Below are 23,019 nucleotides of genomic sequence, written 5' to 3' on the forward strand. Positions count from 1 at the left end.
GCAAATTTTCAAAGTGAATTATTTCCCATAAGTGAAGGAACACTTACTAAGAAGCATGTCTTTGCATTTTCAAAATGAAAGATATGAAAAGCCCAGAAAGACATGAATGATATCTTTATCTTTTTGTTCCAAGTTCCAGCCTCAAAATATGTGTCCAGACCAACTGGACACTCAAAACACATGTCCAGATCAACTGAAATAGGTAAAAAAGCAGAATAGGAAAGATGGGTAAAGAGAGACAGTGAGAATGTAAAGGAGAAACTATGAGAGAAGGAAATGGAAGAAGGGTTTAGGGGTAAGCTTATTAAATTATTATTTGAGAATTCAGCTTTGTGTAACAATGAAAAATTCATATTATAATAATTGTACAACAGCGACCAGTTGAGAATATAATCTATAACAGAAGATAATATATAACAGAAATCAGTTCAGAATACAACCAGTAGATAGGTCACAACTCCTTTCTTCACCCCAATTTCAAAACTCATGTTTCCCTTCTTTTCCATGCTTCTCTTTCTTCTTTCTAAAACTCAGCTGCTCTTCTGTTGCATAAAGTTCTCTTCCCTCATACTTTCTGGTCCCCTGAAGTAGAGAGATTAACCTGCTCAAGAACAGAGCCATACATTCCCTCCCTCTAATTCTAACATTCCTTATTTTGAAACAGTAAGCCTGGCTGTTTTACTAAATGTGACAACCTAAATTCATGGAAACATATTTTTAAATGACACTATCAATTTGAGAAAGTCAGATGAAAGCACTACAAAAGTTTAGTGGACTCATTTTAGGAAATCAATAATGAACTGATTTCAAACTCTGGAAATTCTGAATGGCTAAGAAATATAACATTTCTACATGTATTCAGAAGAAGACCACTGAATCAACAGCAACTGCATTTATTGATTAACCTGGCACCATGGACATCCCTGCCATTGTGGCTTCACTAAAAATGGCCAATTATCTTTTCCCAACAGCATTTTTATGGTCTGCTACTTGTGGAGTACACATTCTATCACTTCAAAGTAAGTGATACACCAGATATTGCTCCTTAAGTGCTATCCCTGCACACTCCCCCCCCTTCACAGAAGACCAACCATTCAAAAGGAACAGACAAGTGAAGAGGTTCAATTTCTTAAAACTTGTTTAATATCCATATTTTTGTCTGTTGGGCAAAGCCAAAACAGTCTGGCCTAGTTTCAAGTTACAAATCCATACGTTTCCTCTTTCCTTTCAGTAAAATGAACAGTGTGGCAATAAAAACGTTTGGTTACCCAAAATAAAACCCATTTCAGCAATAGCTTTTTTTAAAAAAGGAAAAAAGTCACAGTCCGCATTTCTCATCTAGAGTGATTTAACCTGCTTCAGTAATGAACACCATAAAAGGCAGAGGCTTCTGCTCAGGCACAAACCAAAGGGACTGAAATATCTGACAGCCACTATTTGGTGGGAGGAGGAGGAAGAAATACAAGTTAAGATTGAAAGTTTGGGATTTTTACAGAAATGAACAAACTTAAAAGTAACCTTATTTGGAATAGGATTCTCTATTGATGGTGAAGTAGCAACTAGATGACCAACTGGTATGTGCACATTTTAACCAGTCCACAGCAAAGAGTTGATTAATTTCTAAGGAGGGAGAAAGCAAAGGATAAAAGATAGGCCTGAGCATTTACACAGTCTGCTTTGTGCCTTGGTTTCACTTACAGAAAATACGTTGAGCCTTACTCCCCAAAATGGCTGAGATATGGGGTCAAAGCTTCTTGTCCTCTCAGGCCAACAACAGCTGAATTTGGCCATGGCGACCACAATATTTGCCTCTGCTACTTGCCTGTTCATGCATGGCTCCAAGCTTTAGTTAGTGAAAGAGCTACAAGTAATCCTGGCAGAGATGAACCCTAAAAGTAACACATACATGCTGGTTTTAATTTAAGGAAAACAAGGATGTTGGGGGTAAATGGAGGAAGAAAGGACAGAGAAGTTGGCTTTTTACTTCTGTACATGCCTAGAGGCAATTAAGAACTTGATTCTGGGGTGTGTGGAAGGATAAACTCTATTAGAAACGAAGATAACCATAATGAGGGCAAGCATATGTCTTTTCCCTGCCCCAGATTTTGCCTATTTTCTGTACCCAGTAAAAGTATTCTAAATAGCAGTCATTCCTTAAAGGAAGAACCACAACTCAGTTTTTTCAAAATGCCACACCCTCTGTTTTGAGGAACAGATCATCACACACTCATGAGGAGAAGCCCACTCATTTCCAAATGTTGACTCATAGGACCAGTGTGGGATTCTTGCTTCAAAAGCTTTTTAACAGTGCTGTCAGGTACGATGTCATATTTCCTTACTTTCCTTACGCAGTGTCTTTTTATGACATTTACTCATAGGCATGGATTCCTCTATTGACCATACTGTACATCTATCCTGGTAATGGAGCCACTGGAGAAGTGAGAAGGGTACACACACATGCCTATTTTTCAGATCTGTAGAAGTAGCAAGAAGTGTGTACATACATTTACATACAGTCTCTACATCCCAGCTGTGTCTCCCCATTCTTGGTCCCCCGCCAAATCTCAATGTGGCTTGATCCTCCTCACCCTCACTGAGAATCAAGAGTTGTGAAACAGAATTTAAGTACTGGCCAGGTGCCACCACACAGTACAATTTAAATATATTTTTAGCGAACATCATTTTGGCCACATGTGGGAGTCAAGTTTCAAGCAACTGGATTCTTTGGTTTAAATGTTTTCCTTTAAGTTAAAAAAACCCCCAAAGGATTATTAAAAAAACTCCTCTGAACAGAAAAAAGAACTCAACTAGAAGTTTTAGGATCAGGAAATCTACCTTTTTCTGAGAACGTGTTTACTTTGGGGTATTAATGCACAGTCTAAAAAAGAAATGTTAAATGGAGAGGTAGAGGGGGAGGATACATTGACTAGTGTGTTCTGCCAGAACCAGCATCCATGTGTGTTAAAGAGAACACCCTGGTATGAAAGAGACCCCACTGAATCAATCAGAGAACCATGCGAGAAAAGCAGTTTAAAAAAAAAAACCAACATTTTGATTTATTCTGATTGAGGGTGGGGAAAACAACCGTCAAGTGTCTGTCAAAGAAGCAGCTCTTCTTCTGAAGGGTTTGAAGGGGATGGGGTTCGGGGGGAAGAGACATCTATGCTCACAGCTGTAATGTAAGCTTTGCATTGCATTGCACTTCCCTCACCAATGAGGCCAATGTAAGGTTAAGGGGGAAAGGGCTGCCACATTGACCTGCTAGTTAGTTCACTTTATAATCAGAAAACCAATAAAAATGGTTACTTCAAAACTGAAATTATGCGGGGTAACATGCTAATGCTGGTGGCGTGAACAGGCGAGACACCGGACTCCCTTAAAAAAGGGCTCAAGGCGTCTTATGCCAATCCTCAGTGGAACCTCACAGCATTAAACTCTGTGGTTTCTTCCCCTTCCCTCCAATGAAATGTAGCCTAAACTTTATTTAAAAAGAAAAGAACGTTATTTCTTAAATATTGACAGTGGACTAAGTCCAGCCTCTTTACCCTGCTGCCAAGTCCACAATTCGCCACACAAAGTGTGCGCACCCTGTGTCATGGAACCACCCTTGGGTCTGTGGTGTTTGGAAGTTCACAGTACATGGAACCATCTTTTCTCTCCGCTGCCCAGAGCGGTTAGTGCCTTTGCAGTTAACCAACCTCCTCTCCCTTGGCCACTTAGCTTGACTGAAGCAGCCGTAGATCCTTGCCGAGAATCGATGATGCCTTGTTCTACGGATGGGACAAGAACGCAAGAGAAAAACAAAGAACCTGATACCGGTTTCTTGAGGCCGTTTTGTGAATTCCTTGCCAATCCCAAGGCTGCATCTCAAAACATGTCTGACTCTCTCGGTTTCTTTCTGCAGTTCCGGTTATATGTATATTTTTTGGCCTATTGTTTCTGCTCAGTTTGAAGAGCTGTTATTAGAAGATCCAGAGGTTGAGGCGATAGCAGCCCCAGCTGGGCTGCTTGTTGATACAGACTTGCGGATGTGAGGAAGTAAGTAGGGATCACATGCCAATTGTTGAACATCTATCCGATCTTCCTTTCGGTATGCCAGGCAGCGCCTGATAAATGCCTGAAAAGACAACAAGGATAAAGATGAACCCTTTTAACTTTCAGTAGAAACTATACAAAAGAAGCTACTAATTCTTCTGTGCTCACTCTTCTATACTGTTATCTACTTCCTCCCTCACTTTACTGCCATCAGTTGGTCTCCAGATGCATTCCAAAGCAGGTGAACAATGAAATAATAGAAAGGCAGTATGGAAAGAAGTCGTTTTTACTCTCTAAATGAAATATTTTAAGAGCAATACCCAGTTCAAGAAGAGGCGACTTTATAAGCTAGGAAGTTTAGTGCTGAAATATAATTGCCTCTAAACTCTAGACTCCAGAAAGATTAGTCCCTTCCTACCGGATATTTGAAGCCTCAAGCTCGAATCCTGTTGGTTATTCCCAGTTAGAATATATCTATGGAATCCATTGTTTAATGATGAGTAAAAACATAGGAAAATCCCAGTGGCTTAATGGGGCTACTCTAATTGGAAGTAATAACAGGATTAAAGTCTGTTTTTACTAGGGGACAAGCTATCACCAGATGCCCTCCTCTGTCTGGGAGAAGGCCCTACTAAAATGACCTTTACATACGGTCACTAGGGTTGCCCCAGCTTTATTGCTCATACAAATAAATATATTTTCTTACCTTAGCTTCTGGAGTTACTACTGGCTTTGGAGGAAATTGCACCTCTGTAGCTTTAAGGATTGTATTCTCCTGCAGAATATCCTGCTGAGATTGGTTGTGGCCAAACGGCTGCAGAAGAGGAGAACATTAGCCTTTATTTCAAGTTGAAAAACTTAGGGAGGGGAAAAGGAGCTATGTGTAGGCAAAGAAAAAGGCATACTCGGTGGCAGTGATTTTTTATTATTCTTATCACCACCTTTACTTATATCCCAACTTTCCCCTCGAAACTGGGGCTCAAGGTGGCTCACATAAAAAAAACATTATAAAAATATACAAAATGTTACTAATATGCAATTACATTATCTTTCATTTATAAAACAATGAAAAAAATTAGAAGTAAAATGCAGTAACAAAACAGTACAAAAAGTCAATTCCTAAACTGGACTTTTTTGTAATGTGTTGTTCTTATCGTTACTGATGTTGTCATTGTTTAATATGTTATGTAATTTACCTCTATTTTTATGTGTTATGACACGTGTATGTGCTTCTGTAAGCCACCTCGAGTCCTTCTGGGGGATGGTGGCGGGGTATAACATTGTTGTTGTTGTTGTTGTTATTATTATAGAGTAAAAATATTTGTCTGTTAATGAAACAATGAGGGGGCAGACTATGTTCCTTAGAAAGGGAGGGTAAGAGCCTCCTTATCCTCACTTAATGTGCCTATCCTCACTTAATGTGCCTGTGAAGGCAGTGGACATTTTGAATGAAATATTGTATTCAGAGGAGCATGAATAAGGGTAGATGAGTGAAGCCTATGGAATGTTTTGCCCCTTGGTGCTGGCATCTTTCATAGAGTCTACTTGTATATTTGGGGACACCCCCTCCCCCGAAAAAAGCCCTCTAAAATCAAGAGAATCAGAGATTTGCTTTAAAAAGTTAAAAACAAGATAGTGAGCTAAAAAGATTCTTAGGAAGTTTAATTGTACTACTGAAGAGAGACTTTCACAGAGAATGGACAGCCCCTTTTATCAACAGTTTCTGTATTATTGTCACTTACTTTTCTGCCATAAAGACACTGGTAGAAGATTACTCCCACTGACCAGACGTCAACTTTATTTGAAATCTTTGGAGGTTCTTTTCCAACCACAAAACACTCAGGTGGCAAATACCTACACAAAAGGAAGATTAACAATTTCAATTTGGCCTCATTCACTTATATGCTGTTCACTTCTCTCCTTACCATCAGCCTTTTAACTAAGGAGTGTTACGAGATTCAAATTGCCAAGTCTTCATATCAAATATTATATACAAGGATACACAGCATATTTATATAGTGTCATAGCAACAAAAGAAAATACTAGCCTTTCTTTTGAGGAACGCAAGATTTTAAGTCTTGCTAATGAAGGGGAATTAAAACTGATTTGACATTTCTGAAAGTCTGTTACTCTCATAGTGTGTACTTCGTAGTAATAACTATAGTGCACACTTAATTTATTAATTATAATCTAAAAAGTATTTTTACACAAAATACCTTCCCTTACAATTTATGTCAACTGCCAGAGAAATTTAGTTATATTCTGCTTTTATTAAATAAATTAAATGTATATTCCATCTTTCCACTATGACCACTATGAGTAGTGTTGAAGAGTGTTCAAGGTAACTAATGATAAAATATAAAGCTGTAATAATAAAAAAGGATGTGCATATCAAAACTAAACCTGAGACATTCATGCTAAGGGGACCCTGGGGTGTGCAACTATGGTTATTTGACTTTTAAAACGTATTAATTAATTTTAATAAATTTAAATATATTTGTCTTTTTGAAGCACAGACCTTTCATCAATAACTGGTTAACTTCCCTTATTAGTCAAAGTCTTGGGGAAAATACTTTGGTTTGTGAAAGAATGTCTTCTCTTGTATGAAGGATACCTTCATCTGCTCCTCATCTTTGTTTTTACATTTTATTAAAGGATAAAGCTCTTACATAAGAAGTTGATACTCTTGGCACTGTTTATAGATCTATGACATCAGAGAACATTTTCAGTCTAAGAGTTCGATAAGGACCCTCACCAGTAAGTGCCAGCCCCTTGAGATGTAAGCTCCATGCCATCAACGGAATTGTAGCTGTCATCATCCATGATCTTTGAGAGGCCAAAGTCAGTGATTTTAATCTCACCACATGCAGTACCATTCACCAAGAGGATATTACCTGGAGGATTGGGAGGGAAAAACTTAATGAGAACATGTCTTATGTATGTGGGATGGGGATGGTGGGCAAAACAGCAAGCTAATGGAAGTAAAAAAAAAGTACCCCTGAGACTAGCAATACATTTATTTTTAATAAATATGACAATTCATCACCGTACTGAACCTATTCCCTTAAATCACACGGATCAAACATAAGGCCCACGGGCTGAGTTCGGCTTGCCACATCATTTTGTGTGGCCCGTGAGGTTTTCAATGCCAGGGCAACATACTTAAATGTATACAATCTTACAATTACAAATGGCCCTTTGAAGGCGATCATAAGGCTCATGTGGCCCTCAATGAAAATGAGTTTGATACCTTTGCCTTAAATAGGAAAAATAATTTCTTGCTTATGTGTTTGCAATATTTAATGTGATTATACTCTCTTAGTTAGAGCTCAAAGGGATCTCTTTAAAAGTAGATTATTACAATATGGGAGATTAATGGAGATGAAGTAATCATGTGTGTTCCCACTGAAATAACTCTACGAGTAACCTTACGGGCAGAAGAAGACTAGAAACTTAGCATGTTGAATCCCTGGTTTTAAGACACTAAATTCTATCCCTAACCTGTCTTTTAATCCCTAGCATAGACCTTTTGGTCACGGGGGCACAATACAAGATGATAATCCCAGCTAAGAGACCATCCAAAAGCTGCACCTGAATCCGTGTAAATAAATCAAGACACAAGTTAGATGGCAGGTTTTTAAAATAAATGCCAATCATGCTTTTTTAGATGCACACTCATTATTATGGTTATTACTCATAGTATCATCATTGTGCGTGATGTCTACAGAACAGCAAGAAAGATCAGTCTCAGCTCTAAAATCTTTGCAACCAAAAATTTCTAAAGTTTGAAACTGTTTAAATTTTAGCTACAGGATGCTTTCATGTAGCTAAAATGAGGATGAGAGGGATGATTTCAAGTCACACAACAAAAACCACAAAGCAAACACAAACCCATGGTGCCCTGCTTTGCTATTTTCATACGATATTCAACATTTCACAGTAAACCTACCTGGTTTGAGATCATAGTGAATAATGGGTGGCTTGATTTCATTTAAATATTTTAATGCATTCACAATCTGCATGATTATAGACCGGGCTTCTTTCTCTGTCATTAATTTGTGCTGTTTCAGGTAGAAGTCCAGATCATTTCCCTCACAGTATTCTAGAACTGTACAAAACCTGGAAGAGGCAAAGTGAAACATAATGGCTTATGTACCTACAATGACATTGAAAATGAGTTATAAACATGAAAAAATATGACAGAAACGGCTATTAAGACTTTTGGATAAACTCGGAAAAGAAAACTAGGAAAAGTTTATCATGTATTTGAACAAGATACAAAAGTAATGTGTACCTTCACATTATATTAAGAAGGACCTAAGGTGTTGTTGTATACACCAAAAATAGTATCATTTTCACTGTGAAAGAAGATTTCTTATATAGCTATGTGTCAAATATCAAAGTAAATAATCATTTGAAGCATTTCAAGGCACTCCCCCAGATAACATAAAATAGGTGGAAATTAAATATTTAGCTGTACTCTCCCCATTTGTTGAATTCTCCCGACAGTGTAACTCCAGCTCATCTGTCATCTACAGTGCCAATATTTTAGTAGTGAAGACTGACTTATCACATAGAAATAGAGTGCTAGTGCATGGTGTCTGATCAATCTTGTTGACATTGAGTGGCCTAATCAAACTACAAAGTTTTGCCCTGAGGCTTGTTTATTCTGTTTTCTGAACACAAGAACTTTCCCTGGATACTTATCTGATTTGCTGAAGATTTATAATCATTCTGTATTAAAGAAAGCTGGGCACTTGGTTCACACACCACAACAAAGAGTAAAGTGTAAGCAACCAAGTTGCTTCCAATAAGCCAAGGTAACATGGATATTACTGATGTATTTTAAAAGCTGCAATTATAAGAATGCTTATCTGACTCTAGGATAGACAAATGTAAACACTCAATTTTTCATGCTTAAAATTAATGATTTATTCAAATGACAAGGAAAGAAGACTTCATGTTCATTTTTCTCAGCAGAGGAGCAAGTCTTTTTTGCTAGTTCCTATAGTAGGGATGGGAAAATGGTCTCATGTTCAGAGTTCATCATCCCTTGCTATTGGAGCCACGGCGGTGCAATTCTCTCACACCAGAAGTGACTTATAGTATGTTCTCAAGTCGCTTCTGACATGATAAAAAAAATCCCTTGCTATTGACTATGCTGGTGCACTTCAATTAAATCTGGAAAACCTCATGTTCCCCACTCTTTAAGTCTTTGCTGTGAAGGAACATAAACAAGACCTCCTAATAGAACTTAATTTCTCATTAGCCCTCTTTGTAAACTTTTGCCTATTCAACTGCAACAGTTAAAGTATAGAACAAAACTTCTCACACTGTTTTTGCAGAATTCAAACCTATACTACAATGAAAGGGGCTACACACACACAAATACACATTTAGGAGAAATGGCTGCACTGGAATAATGCAACTGATATGCTTTTTGTGTTTTGAAAATTTAACACAAAAATATGATTTTTCTGATTTATTCTCAAGATAAGCTCCAAATAATAAGGATGCTCCAAACCTCCAAGTGGCTTCATTGCAAGCCTTCAAAAGCACTTCCAACAACACAATTTGTAAAGGGAGCAGCACTTACGAGTCAGTGTCCAGCGAGAAATAGTCATATAGCTTAACTATGCGAGGATGATCCAACTCTTTATGGATTCTGTATTCTCTACATGCATGTCTGCAAATAAGAAGACAAACAATAAATGTTTCTTTATTTCACTTTCCAGTCTTTTTTTCCTCCCACCAATTGATACGATTTGCAACTGAAAAATAATAGCCATGGTAACATTGTTGTTCAGTCTTAGATTCTACAAAAGGCTTATTATAATCCAGTCCATCCCAGACACAACATTGCTAGAAAAACTCAAATATATGTCAAGAGAAAGGAAAGTATATAAGAACATTCCTTTTTCTACAAACTTGACATATGAGCAGAACAATGAAGAAGCACTTTTCAAAAATCATGACCAGATGTTACGGACAAGGAAACATTTAAAGTACAACAGCACAAACCACCATTTATGACTGTATGTGATAAAGAACAAAAGCTGTAGGCAAATGGTGGGAAAATACAGTCCAAAGAGCTGTTTTGATGGCCCTCAAAAGTTTAAAACCCCCCCACAAAAAGTCCCTATGGTGTGCATCAAGAATTCCCACTCTAGGGGGCTACATTTTGTAATTTTTTAGAAAATGCCTCAAAATGCTTTCTTGGAGGTGTAGATGGGATTTCTAGACATTTTGCCCTCCTGGGCCTGGGAGAGACTTAAAAAAAAAGGAAATGAATGGGAAGTGACTTTTGCTCATCTCCATCATTACAAAAAAGCCTAGAAGGCTTTTTTTCCTATGGCTAGAAGCATAGCAAAAATGAGCCCATGTCCCCTAGAGAGTATTTCAGAACAATTTTTTTATGGGAGCAGGTGGCTTGTGTGAGGTTAATGTAGCCCTTCTAGTTGTCCAGTTCTTCTTTAGGTAGATGTTACTTAATTAGGATAATATACTTTTTCTTAGTACTTTTCCTTTGCAAAAGCAAGCTGTAACTAAACATTATCCTACATCCAACTGCTGGTCCCAAATAAAGTATGCCCACTGAATCATGTGCAGAATACATTAACACTTATGTAAATCATACTGATTCAACAATAGAGTTACTCTAGACAGGATTAACTTTAGGACCAAGGTCTGATCCATCCTTTCTTTCTGTTTCATTTATCTACAGGCCCTGCTTCTCCAGGCATTTATTACACTAAGTGGACATAGGAAGGAGGAACCTCCCTTCAAACAGAAAAGGAAATCAAACTTATATTACTGTATTTGTTTTGGACCACATTCCAATTCTGAAATGATAAACCTATTAAAACACCTCTCCCCTGTAATAAAGGGGCCAATCTACTTACTTGTGGTAATTTTCTTTCTTTTCATCCCTCCAGTTTTTATTTAGCTGGTGAATCTTTACTGCTACATATCTCTGTTCTGTTAAATCAAATGCCTGAAAGAGAAGAAGGAAACTGATTAACTGCTATAGAAATGACACTGCTTCCACAGGAGAAAAAGAAGAAAGGCAAACCAAGCCAACTTTATATTTTAAATTTATATTTGCAAGAGTGTAAAGAATGCTGTGTCAAAATACTACAGGTGTAATACAGAAAACAAAACAAAAAAAACAGAGCCAGAAGGAGCAGGTAATCCTTTATCAAAAAAAAAAAAACCAGTGAAGACTAAGCAAGCTGTAATTGCAGATTTTTGTAGTAGTCAAATTGTGTATAGCTTATCTCAACCACTGTAAACACTTTTAGAAAACAGAAAAAGACTGCTACCGCCACTGCTCCTACTTAGTATTCCACAAGTTAGTATTGTGGAAAATATGCGGGAACACATACAGCAGCCATGCAGGTCTGTAAGGAAGATGTCCCTAAGCTTTATATAACACTTCTCTCCTATGCCATCACTTCGAAGCACACTTGCAAAGGTTTACAAGTTTTCAAATGTATTTTAAATCTAGTTACAGATGATAAAATAAATATGGATCAAATTCAAAACCAAGAAAAGCTATGGAGGTGAGGGAAATATATGCAGTTGTTCTTTGCCAACTTCATCCTAGCATGACTACTAGACTTTTAAGGACCCCATCTTTGACTTCAAAGAAAGCCAGAAGAGTTGGTCATGCCATCCGGAGAGTATCAGTCATTGTGATGCAGAGATTGTAAATGAGAGGTCATCTGCTGCTCAAGGCTACATATTGTTATGTAGTTTAGGCTAATATTTGTTTGTGAGAATGTCAACAATAAGGAACTTCAAAGACAAGCAGGGCTATAACTGGGGCCTGAGAAGGTAGGGTGTAGACTCGTATTTTCCAGTGTTATCTGTGAGTGGTCTTCATTTTAAGAAGTCTGCAGAGTTGACACTTTGCTCCAACTGGTGAGATTCTCTATCAGATTCTCAGAAAGAGCTTTTGCTCAACCCTATTTCCCAAGCAGTGAGTAATAAAGATTTCGACTTCAACACTTTGAAAGTAGCAATGTTGGCAGAACAAAGAAAAAAGTAGTCCATTTTACCTTATATACCTCACTAAATCCTCCTCTGCCCAGGAGATGCAGCAACAAATATCTGTCATTTAGTGTTGGGTGGTCTTTAAACCTGGAAAGGAGAGGAGAGAAGGTCAAATATCCTCATCACAGGCAGGTCAATTGTTTAAATTACAGTGACAATTTTTCTTCGAATGAAACCTCTCTTTCAGCCTTCAGTCAAGAAGCCCAAGCATTGAGACTGCCCACTTATTTAATAGGCATTTTTCTCCAGATAACAAAGGAACTGCAATTTCTAATAATGCCACCAATGCCTTCCTTAGTGGGTCACTCAACTAACCTGACTTTGTTTTTCCTTTGTTTTGATTGCTTTGTTTCTTAGATGCCTGCACTGTTCATGTTATGAGTTAGTTAAACGTTATACTTCCAAGCCTTACTTTTATTGCGTGAGTGTCATTGGTTCAATTTATCTAAAGCTCCTGAGTTTAAAAAAGGAGATTTTTTACATTATTCTGGCACAATGAGAGCATGCCTCTCCATGCAATCCAGTTCCAGATTTATAGTTCTTTTACTATTTTTTTAACTTCATATATACAGGCCCTACAGATTCACAGGAGAATCTGAGTTTATGGCTACAGGAAATCTATAAGGGCAGAAATGACAAAGAACCAAGCACTGCAACAGATAACCAATAGGAGGGAAGCAGAAGCATCTATTACATTCCTCAGAAGAGTCATTAATGTAAAGTTTTGACAAAAGGTTGAGGCAGCTTATCTACACCTCAAATATACACTTAAAGAGGAGATAAAAACCACACAATAGGTATGGAGGACACATCCTGTTTAATTTAGTCTCTAAACTGTTTCATGCATTCATATTATCTCTAATTAGCAATAGCACTTTATTAATAATGATGTAGTTAGCGGTGAATCAGTCCAAAAGCAGTAGTTAACTGACATGTGAATTGCTTTCGTGGTATGTGTCTTCAATAAAGAAGCATTATTTAAATCATTTTTTCAGTCTTATAATCTGAAGCATTCCTATGCCTGATACATACTGTGAATTATCTTCATTGTGTATTCTTTTCAATTCCCTGATATGCAGATTTCTAACCCTCTCTAACCGCTCCAGTTCCGCTTGGATCTCTGCTTCTTCCTGTATCAAGAGAAAAATCAGTCTAATTCCAATGGGAAATTAAAATCTAGCTAAAACTCTGATAAAATTCTAAGAAAAATTTGCTGAAAAGTAAAAAAGGTAAGCTTTTCATAACTCTTGCTGTTATCCAGAAAATACATTTCTACTTTAACTCTTCAACTCTGAACATCCAGACTGTTCAAACTCTGAACTCCCAATCAATCATGAATTCATGCCAGTGTGAATTATACATGGTGGCAACACCTTCTGCCTAAATTATATGTACTTTTTCACGTACAATAATACCCAGGATTAGTGGTATTCCTCTGGACTTGATGACAATAAAACAATGATGGTAAAGTGGACAAAATGACTTAGTGGATTCGTATTTGTGAGTAGCATGCAAATATCACAGTAATGTTAGCACAGAACTGTCTGGACAGCATGGGAAACCCTGGCCTTTTAAAAGCTGCTGGTTAAGCAATGTGACATCAAAATGGAAGAAATACCATTCTTTTCTTATTGCAGAAAGCAGCTTGTTTGATATATGTGAAGTTCAATTGGTGTATCAACAAATCTTAAGAGTTTCCTAAGTAAGATCAGTAATGGCAGAAAATTTCCCTTGAATATTATTTTGCTCATCACTTCCATTCTTTTGCAGAAACAGAATAGAAGTGTGCATGTTTCACGGCACAATCGTGGGTTATACAGTAAGACATAAAATACACAGTCCATATTTCATATGATCTGCATGTGTCCCATAGGGAAGTACAGTATCTTCTGAACCACATTTGAATTTTTGGTCAAAGAGGAAACTAGTAAGTTTAAAAAGTTATAGGTTTAGATACTCATGCATACAGAACACAGTAGCATGCAAGAGTACTGAAAACACTCTCACAAGATGTATCTCACAAGAGTACTGAAAACACTCTCACAGGGATATAAGACTGTTTTTGGGACTGATGCTGAAGAATTAGACAAATAACAACAACAACAACAAAACAGCAACATTCATTACAGCCCATAGACCCATCAGTAAACGAACAGTCATTTTGAATTCTGCCATCTCAGAATTTCATTGTACAAGATACATTGTACAAGATACATCTATATGGTTTCAAGGTAAAGGTAAAAAACTATTAGAGGTTAGTTTCTTCCTAAGCCTTGCTGCCACTGCAAGGAATACTGCTTTATTTGTAGCCCGCCCTATCTCCCCAGGTGGACTCAGGGCAGCTCCCAACATAATAAAGGCAATCATTCAAAGCCAGTGTAAAACAAGAAAAATACAAAGCTACACAATACATTATACAGTAAATTAAAACAAATTAAATAATTATCCTTAAATAGACATCATTCAAACCATTAAAAGCCAGCTAAAGTAGAGTGCCAAATCCGTTTCCTTTCTGTTCTATATCCTGAAAAGCAGGATATAAGTAAGCAAGTGTCTCAGCGAGGAGATGAGACAATAGATGAAAGTAGCAAATCCTGAAGCTATCTGCAATGGATTTCCTTTTACCTTTTTAAGATGACCCAGGCGGAGTTTGAAGATTTCCTCCTGTTCATGATATTCTGCTAATGTTAACCTGCAAGCACACAAAATACGAGTATTTATTCATTATTGTCTTTATATTCCATCTTTCTTCCAACGTGGGATGTAAGGAGGATAATTCAATTAATTGTAAAAAGTTTAAGCAAAACTATAAGATTGCAAATTTTTTTAAAAATAAAAATATTATTTTAAAAATTTGATTAAAACCAATAAAAATATGATTTCCAGTAAAAGATTATAAAAAGTATACCACTTCAAAGGCCTGCCTGAATAAAAATGCCCTCACCTGCTGGCAGAAAAAGAGCAGCAGTGCTAACTGGACCTCTCATGGAAGAGAGGTCCATGGCCTGAGAGCAACAACAACTGCCCTCCATGTGTGGTCATTTTCATCCCTTTAGCTCTAAAACTGAGTGGAAGGGGAGCCTGGGCAGCCTGTCCACTGCAGCCAATGGGACAAATGTGTTTGTATATTCGGATGGTGAAACAAAACAGCTCATTAGGATGGGCACCGGTTTCGGAAGCAGCCGACGGACACGGAAAAGGGGCCATACGAATGGAACAAACAGAAACGATAGCGATTTTATACAAATGCACAAGACTAATAGCTAGTCCCTATCAACAGCTTAGGGACCTGCTGAAATTTCCAAAGACCAACCCTTAGGCTGCAATACTAAGCACACTACCAAGGACACACCTCTCATTAATTCAATGGCTACTTCTGAAAAAGTATGCTCAGAGTTCCACATGAAGGTCACAGTGAGTCTGTCCATAAGACGAGGTAGAAAACTCAGTTTTTTTACATGGAGAGTATTTGCTAATAAGCAGAATGTTGCTATAATAATAGTCTCTGATTATAATAATCAAGAGAGAACAATACTGGATCCACATAATAGGGACCATATGCAGATTTCCCAATATGTTTAGCAAGCCCACAGTTGAATGGACAACTGAATTACGATTTCTAACCATTAAAACGGTTCCTTTTTCTTTATACTAATAGGTTTACTGATAAAAAATATTCTAAAAGTTTCATTTGACTGGGGAGTCCTACTAGAATAAATCCTTGATATCTTCAGCTCAAAGTTATTTCTTGCACTTGTGCACACTGATTTTTTTCACGACTTACGTCTCATTTTCTGCTCCATTGGTCTTGTTCTTACGCTGCTTCTGCTCGTTTGTTGCTGGTGGAACCTGTCCCATGGCAGGTGGCTTCCGTTTTGCTAACATTTTTCTTTGCCTCTCTATCTCTTCCCTTTGGGAATTTATTCTTTCCTGCTGCCTAAATCAAAGCAGGACACCGAAACATAGATCAGAGAGCATAATATGTATTCATTAGGATAGTAAATCTGTGGTTTTTGCTATTTCTTGGAAGGAAGAGATCAAGAAAAGGGTTCTGGGAATGTTTGGCTGACTTTAATCATGCCTGTAGATGTTTAATCCAACTTCTTAAAAAGACCTGCAAATACCAGTTCTGACTATAGAAAGCATATTTCTAGTTTCCACATTTACAGTAAATAACTTTAACAGACTCAAATTTCTGGATCTGGGAAAGGAGAGTTTCCAGTGCTGAAGAGAGACTAAAATACTCAATGGAGTGACAGATGTCACAACCAGATCATCCTCACATCCAACTAAAATACTCTAAGCCATGGGACTGATCCAGATTTAGACATTTTTTGAGTAGACCCATTGTTATTAATAAGACAGTTATTTTATAATTGATGACTTTACATGGAAACATTTTGGTTGTGCTAAATATGTCTTCTAAAGCATGCTACCTTCTGGGTTCTTTCTTAATAGTGCTATAAAATGTACATCTATAATATACAGACAAACACTTTAAGTCATGAAAAAGCTAAGTCTACTCTTTTGTGCCTCAGGTAAAGATAGAAGTGGCTGTTACACAACTTACTTAATAAGGTTTTGGAAAGCATAGCCATCTGTCCACTGTTCAGTGTAAGAGGCCCCATGCCGGACTGTTGCAAAGTGGCCCAGCCGCAACCGATCCTGCATACTCTTATCTCGGCATGCCATCTTTTCCTGCTTCGACTGGAAAGAGAAGCAGAGAGTGTTAAGAATTTCAACTCTGACCACAACACTGGTTAGCAAGGAAAAACAGAATTCCCTTTACAAAAAATTATCTGGATCAAATTGCAGATACCAAGATTCTTGGAAAATGAAATTTAAAAAACCCCAAAACAAAGTATAACTGTACATGCATCTGTGTAAAAGTAAAGATGGGATCAAGAAGAAAATCTTTAAAAAGCAAGCATTGAAGATAGGACTATACAGACTAAATGGTCAAAATGGTTTGGAGTATTTTTGTTTTTGGAAATTAGCTTTCTTCCATTAGCAAAACCTAAGCCTGGCCACAAAAAAGCTCCGTAACAAAATGATCAATGTTCCAGTTCTAAGGAGTTGGGGGATTATTAACAGCTGCTTCACCATGCAGTATAGATGCAGTGGTTTAGCAAGATTAAATTCTCACAGTATTTTATGATGTTGTAAATGCTGTCATAAATTTGGTTCTCCTTTTATATAACTTTTGGGAAGGTGAGTAATTGTTCTGAAATCATGTCTATGAAGCAAACTTTGAAATTTACCATGCCTTAGAGAAACATAATTTTATTGCATTACAAAAAGTAAGACATTAATGCTATAGAAAATTCTTCTTAGGTTTACAATCTCCTCACATCATACATTATATAACAAAAGAGGAAAATGGGATAAATTAACCACCTTAGAAGTTATGTTCTTTATAACACAGTAAAGCTATCATGAAGTCTGTTGTTGCAGAAATGCATAAGCGATTTCATGACAGACTTATTTGTGATTTACATTGTTCCTATAGGATGTCATGGTCATCAATATCTTTTTTCAACAACACTATTCCTTGATATTAAATCATTCTTAAGTTAAGAGATGTATGTTCAGCCTTTGTGAAGATAGTTCTTTATAAGGCTGATGACTTAATTTTGCTATATGAGTAATTCTGGTAACAATTCTGAATCCTCTGACTCAACTTCTACCTTTACAGGGTATTAACTGAATTGTTTAAGGACAACAGAGAGTAATCATTTCATGTAATCATTTCATGGATTACATCTAAACTGTCTTCCCAGTACTATTTGGTCATGGAAGATAAAAAAATTATGTTTTCTGGCTAAAGATAATAATTTATCCGAGAAGTGTTGAGTGAACTGCTATATTTTTAAAAAATATCTCTATGGACTAAAGAAAACAATATAATATTTGGGGGGGGGGCTAAATTTGCTCTAATTAGACTTGTTAAAGGGAGCCATTTGGAAATAAGTTCAAATCCCTGCTTATTCATCAAAATCCATTGGGTGATGTTAGGCAAGTTACACTCTTTCCGCCTCAGAGAAAGTCAAATGCAATTCTGCCCTGACAAAATCCTGCTAAGAAAACCCTGTGGTAATTTCAGCTCAGAGTTGCCTTAAGTTGGAAATAATTTGAAGGCATACCAAGACATAACATGGAACAAAGCATAGGTTTGACTCATATGATTGCAAAGTGAAAATTATTACCCACCAGTTAAATTTTGTTTTTTCAAGAAACTACATTGTATATGGACATAATGTGTAGTGTGTTAGATTTGCTGGCACTGTAAAATTGCAAACTTACCTGAGCAATGATAAAAGATGATATAATAACCTAGAAACTTTATTTTTTACCACACTGAAAAATCACTTATATTTTATTATCAATTAATTATCAGTTCATTGTAATTCTGATGACAATTAAGAGAATGTGAGAGCAGTATTAACCAGATTTTTAAATAAAAAAAGTATGAGTTCTTAGATTCTACACAAACTTGGTTGAAACCAGACTGGAATTCATTCCTTTTCTTACCTATTCCACCTAGTCTCTGTAATTTTATGGGTTATGCTGAGCAAACGTTTATCTGACTGCCCATTGTATGTAGGTATATGTGTGTAAATTACTTTTCCTTCATTTAAACATGTTTATTACTGCTCCAAGTTAAGCAGAAAAAGGCAAGATAGAAGTTTAAACAAACAAATGTGTGAAGATGTTTAACGAAATCTGAAGAAAATAGAGGATAACAAAGGTGGGGGCGCTATAGAAGAGCTCACCTTTTCTATAAGAAGCTTCTTGCTCATTGTTACACATCTATTCAACCGCTCTTTATATTTTTCAAGCATTTTTTGTTGTTCATCTATTTGTCGCCTTAAATCACAGTTTGCCTAAAAACAAAGTAATATTAAGCAGTTAAAGAAAAAAGAAACCATTCAAATTGCCATTTGTAAACTAGCTGCTTAAAGTCATATGGTGGAAAAGATTACAGAACATTAATTGTCAATATCTGATGCTAGAGAACATAGAAGATACTGAAGGTACAGGAAAACTGCTTAACCAAGAACGATAGAGTTATGCTAGATTTGAGTCCAAAGGCCTATCTAGTCCAGCATTCTGTTCACAGAGCAGCCAGCTAATATACAGACATCATGACTAGGAACCATTGATAGACAGATAGCATTATCTTCCATGTGTTTTTAAAGATACCCAAACTGGTGGTAGATAATCTCCAGTCTCATTACAGTTTGAAGCAGGGTCCATAGCTATCCTTGGACCTACAATATTGTCCTATCATATTCAAACACATTGTTACGAACTCTTCACAGCCCCTTTGAACCACAGGTTCAAATGATGTTATGGGCTACACACCTATACTGTATATTATGGCAGAAGGCAATTTTCATTTTACAAAGATCCTCCATTTCCAGATCAATTTAATCTTACCACTATCCATCTACATATATTTATACATTACATTTATTTATTTATTTATTTATTTATTTCCAATATTTCTATCCTGCCCTTCTCACCCAAAGGGACTCAGGGCGGCGTACAATTGGCAACAATTGGATGCCGACACATCATTAAAAACAACAACATATAAAAATGTATTACAACCAATTAAATACAGTATAAAATATAAAACATAAAACATGTGCTTAAAATCCGTTCGTCCAATATCCTCCTACTTTATCCATATAACAGTCTGGGTCATCTTTGTCATTTTTTCGTTAAAAGCCTGGGCGCATAGCCATGTTTTTAAGGCTTTTCTAAAACTCAAAAGGGTTGGGGCTTGCCATATATCTCTGGGGTGGGTGTTCCACAGCCGGGGAGCCACCACCGAGAAGGCCCTGTCCCTCATTCCCACCAGCCGCGCTTGTGAGGCAGGCGGGACTGAGAGCAGGGCCTCACCAGATGACCTTACATAAGCTCCCTGGGCTAAAATATATGAATATGAGGATAGGGCAGAGTTTATGACTACTTACTCTTAATAAGTCATCTATCCTGCCTTCTTTTTTTTCAAGATCAGAGTTTTTGCTGTTTTCTAGTGCAGATATTTTCTCCATTGTAAGATCAGACTGTGACAGAGAAGAAGAAAGAGGAACGAGAGAGATATCACAAATCAGAAAAGTTTTCTATAAAGTCAAAAACCAAAAAGCAGACTGAATATTTTGTCTTTAGCCCTTCAATATCATACATAAAATTGCCACAGATGCAGGTGAAACTTCAGGAGAGAGTGCTATTGGAACATGGCCATACAGCCTGAAAAACTCACAACACAGTGATTCTGGCCATGAAAGCCTTTGACAACACAATGAAATTAGATCTTTCAAAAATGACTTTTTCTACTACAGATACCAACAGGGCAAGTGGCTCTAGCAACAAGAGAATTCTGCAAACTGTAGTCCAAAAAAGTAGTTTCCAAATTCTGGCTGGAACCTCCTGTCATGGCTTAAGGAAACAAATATAAGAAAAAACACCTAACAAACTATAAACTCCAGATTCTTTATGAATTTATAACAAAAGCTTAATCCCCTGTAACAAAATGACTCTAGTCTCTTAATGTATAACAGGCCTCAAGAAATAGCCTGATCCAGTGCTTCCCAACTTTTGGGCTTCCAGATATTTTGGACTTCAATTCCCAGAAATGCCAACCAGCTTACCAGCTGTTAGGAATTGTGGGAGCTGAAGTTCAAAGCATCTGGAGGGCCAAAGGTTGGGAACCATTGGCTTAATCTAATCCTAATGCTGAGCAGGCTGTGGAAAAAGCATGCAGTAAGGCCACATGGACTATCTAACATGGGATTTTTCATTTGGCACAATTATAAAACTAAGACTTCACTTTAGCAGTCATGGAATCCTGGGATCTGTAGTTTACGGGCGATGTTTAAATTCCTTAAGATGGATTCACGGCAGCAAATACATTATATTGTTCACTTGTTTTTTACCTGTGTCTGTTTATGTTGGACGGAGATCTGTTTTTGGGAGGCGCAGGAATGCTCTGTGTTCCCTGAACCCGTTGAGGAAGGGCTGCCTTGCTGGGCCTGCAATAAAAAGAAGAGTATTATTGGCTACAGAAAAGTTAGATGGCAGAGCATTATGTTGGCCAAAAAACCTGAGAGACCAAGCATAAAAAATGCTTTGTTTTAATTATACTTTCCTGAGATGTTTCAGAGAGGTCTCTTTTATTTAAGTCAGTGCTCCTCAATCTACCTGGTATGGAGGACCAGGGTTTGTTTATCCAAATGCCCCAAACTATCACCTTATTTGTGGCAGTTTTTCCCCCCTGGAAAATTGCCACAGAACAGCAGCTGATAGCTCAGCCCAATGGCCACCACTTTAGAGTCACAGTGATTCAGGAACATTACAAACAAATATGGAACACAATTAAGAATAAAATCAACCCATATTCTATTCATTTTGTTCTTATCTAATTTTCAAAATGTTAATACCAATCAGCCTTGAGTCCCTTTGGGAGACAGGGTGGAATACAAATAAAGGTATTTATTTATTTAACACCAGACATGGCTTAATCACTGAAATAATACTGAACAATCTTACACAAAGAGACAGAATTTTCCCTATCTAAAATTTAAGAACACTATCATCAATATCAAATCAGAACTTCATAATACAGGTATGAAAATGTTCTAAAACAAAATAACCTTCATTAAAGACACCATCTCTTCTAAGGTATTTCTTCTGAAAGAAGTGAATCCAATCCCAATCATTCTATTTCCCTGTGAATGTTAATTGGTTCATCATTAAATCCACCTGCTCCTTTTACAGCTACAAAAATTCCTTCTCTGAAGTAATTCTTTTATCCAAAGCAACTATGCTTCAGAAATACTCAAGAGTTGTTTAATGACTCAGTCTTCCACTGAAATCTTTATTAATATTGTTTGTCTGCTCTGTATTATGAAACAGACAAAATTTTCATAGAGAAGGCTTCTTTTCTATCAATCATAAACATTAGATATGGCAGTGTATTTAGTGTAGTTTAATGATATTCTCTATTAAGATTGTTTAGCTTTTTGAGTGTTTACTAGCATGACTTAAGTGATAAAGCTGTGAGTTTTATCAACATTATGAAAGTTGGATGTGAGTAATAAGAAGAGCATTTATCTGTATTGTGCCTTTGATAGTGTAGCCATTGGTGTAACTCATGGGCTCATAACATTTAAATAACAGGCTTCTTAAAGACTCTTTAAATTGTGCTACTGCAGTGGAGAACCTTTTTTTCACCACGGACCCTTTTAAATATCTTTTGTAGGCACAAACCCCCATAACTTAACTCAAAATTGAAGGCACTAGACTGCATCAAATAATTATCTCAATTTTTCTCATGAAGATTCTTCAAGAAGGGCATACAAGCTAATCTGTTAATGCACATACTCCTACTATAAAATAATATTTTGATTATAACAATTTATATACTCTCTGTGACAACATTGCCGCCTCCAAGGGGTCCCTGGACCCCAGCTTGAGAACCACTGTGGTACTACATCTGCTTGTTACTATTGACTAAGTATTTTACCAAACAATGCTATTCAAGGATAAAGATACTGTGTAGCTGTATGCTATTCATTCCTGACAGGGAAGCTGTAGACCGACCTCTCTGGAATGTCCCAGGCAGTGATTTTTCCCAGCTCTGCTCCCAAAGATAATCTAACAAATGATACTGAAGGATAACATTTCAGATCTCCGTGTGAAAAGAACACATTCTACCAAAATATCCAGAGTTAGTCTTAGAGTCTCCTGTGCAGTCAGATGATATAAATCTGATCACATTCTCAACTAAAGCAATTCAAACTGTACTAGAGTTTGTTTTCATTACAAAGGCTCAAATGCTTTTAATGAAATGGTACTATTTTCAATATTTTGAATGTGTTTGGCAAGAGAGACTGACAGAAATGTTTAGCTTTTGAAACT

At 36.9% G+C, this 23,019-nt stretch overlaps 1 protein-coding gene across 3 annotated transcripts in view; it reads right to left on the minus strand.

Moving 5' to 3' along the window:
• Positions 1-1,120: 1,120 nt before the first annotated feature.
• Positions 1,121-23,019, minus strand: part of tlk2 (tousled like kinase 2) — a 63,288-nt gene continuing 41,389 nt past the window's right edge. For all 3 annotated transcript variants that reach the window (XM_008113253.3, XM_008113256.3, XM_008113254.3), the window contains 15 exons: positions 21,036-21,131; positions 20,073-20,165; positions 18,864-18,974; positions 16,661-16,797; positions 15,875-16,027; positions 14,716-14,782; positions 13,123-13,220; positions 12,096-12,177; positions 10,938-11,029; positions 9,632-9,721; positions 7,985-8,154; positions 6,791-6,929; positions 5,778-5,889; positions 4,742-4,849; positions 1,121-4,117 (listed from right to left, as the gene is read on the minus strand). In XM_008113253.3, coding sequence (XP_008111460.1) covers positions 3,944-4,117; positions 4,742-4,849; positions 5,778-5,889; positions 6,791-6,929; positions 7,985-8,154; positions 9,632-9,721; positions 10,938-11,029; positions 12,096-12,177; positions 13,123-13,220; positions 14,716-14,782; positions 15,875-16,027; positions 16,661-16,797; positions 18,864-18,974; positions 20,073-20,165; positions 21,036-21,131 — 1,722 coding nt within the window. In that variant the 3' untranslated portion in view covers positions 1,121-3,943. The remainder of the gene's footprint in view (positions 4,118-4,741; positions 4,850-5,777; positions 5,890-6,790; positions 6,930-7,984; positions 8,155-9,631; positions 9,722-10,937; positions 11,030-12,095; positions 12,178-13,122; positions 13,221-14,715; positions 14,783-15,874; positions 16,028-16,660; positions 16,798-18,863; positions 18,975-20,072; positions 20,166-21,035; positions 21,132-23,019) is intronic.

This window comes from Anolis carolinensis, chromosome 6 (genome assembly GCF_035594765.1).
Source record: "Anolis carolinensis isolate JA03-04 chromosome 6, rAnoCar3.1.pri, whole genome shotgun sequence".
NCBI lineage: Eukaryota > Metazoa > Chordata > Lepidosauria > Squamata > Dactyloidae > Anolis > Anolis carolinensis.